The 2,903-nt window shown below is 28.8% G+C and overlaps 1 protein-coding gene across 1 annotated transcript in view; it reads left to right on the forward strand.

Moving 5' to 3' along the window:
- Phum_PHUM284440 (uncharacterized protein) overlaps positions 1-2,574 on the forward strand; it is a gene marked incomplete at both ends in the record, with an annotated part of 2,638 nt that extends 64 nt beyond the window's left edge. Inside the window, 9 exons of the mRNA XM_002426841.1 lie at positions 1-17; positions 162-314; positions 389-554; positions 642-892; positions 1,177-1,230; positions 1,331-1,723; positions 1,814-2,022; positions 2,110-2,340; positions 2,430-2,574. Of these exons, the coding sequence (XP_002426886.1) occupies positions 1-17; positions 162-314; positions 389-554; positions 642-892; positions 1,177-1,230; positions 1,331-1,723; positions 1,814-2,022; positions 2,110-2,340; positions 2,430-2,574 (1,619 nt within the window). The remainder of the gene's footprint in view (positions 18-161; positions 315-388; positions 555-641; positions 893-1,176; positions 1,231-1,330; positions 1,724-1,813; positions 2,023-2,109; positions 2,341-2,429) is intronic.
- Between the last annotated feature and the right edge of the window lie 329 nt (positions 2,575-2,903).

The following is a 2,903-nucleotide window of genomic DNA, read 5'->3' on the forward strand; positions in this document are numbered from 1 at the left end:
ATGAGCATAATCATATAGTGAGTATTTATATGTTTTGTATCTTTTTACTTTCAAACCATCTTTACGGTTTGTTTTGTATTATTACAGCTTTCATAAAATTTACATTTATCAATTCCAATTTTTTTTGTTATAATATTTACATCGCATTATTATGATTTCAGTACCGTGACAATGAAGAAGTAGTTCTTTGGATGAATACTGTGGGCCCTTACCACAATAGACAAGAAACTTATGCTTATTTTTCTCTTCCTTTTTGTACTGGTGATAAGCCAACAATATCACACTATCACGAAACTCTTAGTGAAGCACTTCAGGTATTTATAACTATTTTGCATTTATGCAACATTTAATTTTCTTTATTAAATGACATTATTATTATCATTTTTAGGGAGTTGAATTAGAGTTTTCTGGTCTAGATATTGAGTTTAAACAAAATGTCATTCCCTCATTATTTTGTAGAATACATTTAAATGAAAAATCGGTTAAAACATTTATTTATGCTGTTAAGAATCATTATTGGTACCAAATGTACATTGATGATTTGCCAATATGGGGTAAATATGCTTTGTGTTTTTCATCTGAAATTTAACCATAATTACTTGAAAAAATAATTATTTAAATGGATCTTTTAAAATTTTTAGGAATTGTCGGAGAAGAAGAAACTGATGAATACAAAGAAACTCCAGACTACTATCTTTGGACGCATAAAAAATTTGATATTGGTTACAATGGAAATAGGATTGTTGATGTTAATTTAACTAGTGAGAGTAAAAAAAAAATTGTCGATGGTGCCATTATAGGATTTACTTATGAAGTTAATTGGAAACCATCTACTATTAAATTCGAAGATAGATTTGATAAATACTTGGACCCTAATTTCTTTCAACATAGAGTAAGTAAAATATTTCTTTTATTTCTCGATATATTAATTAAAAATAAAAATAATAAAAAAATAGGTAAATAGTATAGGAAAAAAACTTTATTTTTTTTTTTAACAACCTTGTAACAATGGTCATTGTTCAATTTTTTAGGCTTTTTAACAATTACGTCAATTTTATTTATACTTTATCAAGGAATAATAAATTTTTACTTACTTACAGATTCATTGGTTTAGCATATTCATAGCTTCATGATGGTAATATTTCTTGTGGGCTTAGTATCAATGATACTTCTTAGAACTTGAGAAAAGATTATGCAAGATATTCTAAAGATGATGAATTAGATGACATGGTAAAAAAAATAATAAAATACTTATTGCTACTTTGAGTGTTATCGAGTCATGAAAATTTATATATAGGAAATTGATTACAAAATTTTCAAATGTTTATAGGAACGGGATTTAGGGGATGAATATGGATGGAAACAAGTACACGGTGATGTTTTTCGCCCTCCCTCTCATTCGCTTTTCTTTTCCTCGCTTGTGGGAGCGGGTTATCAAGTCACCGTGGTCACATTTTGCGTCATCGTATTCGCAATTTTAGGAGAATTGTACACGGAAAGGGGTTCCCTTCTATCGACATCAATATTCGTGTATGCAGCCACATCACCCGTCAATGGTTATTTCGGTGGTTCTTTATATGCTAAAAGCGGTGGCAAGAGATGGATTAAACAAATGGTTCTTTCCGCTTTCTTTTTACCAGCTCTTGTTTGCGGAACTGCATTTTTTATAAACTTCATAGCTATTTATTATCATGCTTCGAGAGCCATTCCATTCGGTAGCATGGTAAGTACTCTTTTTTTGTAATTCACAAATTTATTTATTTTTTTTAAAAGTGCACGCATAATATTTATTTTTTTGTTTTAAACATTTCAGGTTGCTGTAACTTGCATCTGTATTTTCGTAATACTTCCTCTAACACTTGTTGGAACAGTATTGGGAAGAAACCTTGCCGGTCAACCTGATTTCCCTTGCAGGGTAAATGCCGTTCCACGTCCCATTCCCGAAAAGAAATGGTTTATGGAACCCGCCATCATAATTATTTTGGGAGGCATTTTACCCTTTGGATCCATATTTATCGAAATGTAAATTTAATAAACGAACATTACGATAACTCGTAAATATTCACTCGTTTCAAGTAATATTTATTAATTAATTAATTTTATTTTTAGGTACTTTATTTTTACTTCTTTTTGGGCGTACAAAATTTACTACGTGTATGGATTCATGTTATTAGTTTTCGGAATTCTTATGATAGTCACTGGTTGTGTTACGATAGTGTGCACTTACTTCCTACTGAACGCTGAGGATTACAGATGGCAATGGACATCTTTTCTTGCAGCGTCTTCGACTAGTGCTTACGTATACATATATTCATTTTATTATTTCTTATTTAAAACAAAGTGAGTTGTAAAAAAAAAAACAAAAAAAACGTTTTGGAAAAGAAAAAAAGAATAGTTTTAATTATATCAATTGATTTTTTGTTTTTTAGAATGTACGGATTATTTCAAACAGCCTTTTATTTTGGATATATGGCATTGTTTAGTTTGGCACTGGGTTTAATGTGTGGAACTGTTGGCTACATAGGAAGTTCAGCATTTGTGAGAAAAATTTATTCAACCGTTAAAATCGATTAAAAAAAAAAAAAGGTTTTGGAAAAAGGAAAAAAGAAAAGCGAATTAACTTTTCGTTTAAGATAAAAAAAAAAAGAAAAAAAAAACGACTGTGCACAGAGACATAAATCAAGTGCAATTTTTTTACTTATCCATAATAATCGCGTGTATATATATATAGGAATTATGTACATAAAAATATTTGGTGATAAATTTCTTTTCATATCAAAGTAAAAAAAAAAAAAAAAAAAAAATATTTGTACGACCATCATCTCTGTATTATTATTATTATTATTTACTTAATTACGTTGCCAATTTTATTTTAAAAAGAAAACCCAAAAAAAAAAAAAAAA

The sequence above is a fragment of the Pediculus humanus genome, genomic scaffold (genome assembly GCF_000006295.1).
Source record: "Pediculus humanus corporis 1103172107667 genomic scaffold, whole genome shotgun sequence".
Classification (NCBI taxonomy): Eukaryota; Metazoa; Arthropoda; class Insecta; order Psocodea; family Pediculidae; genus Pediculus; species Pediculus humanus.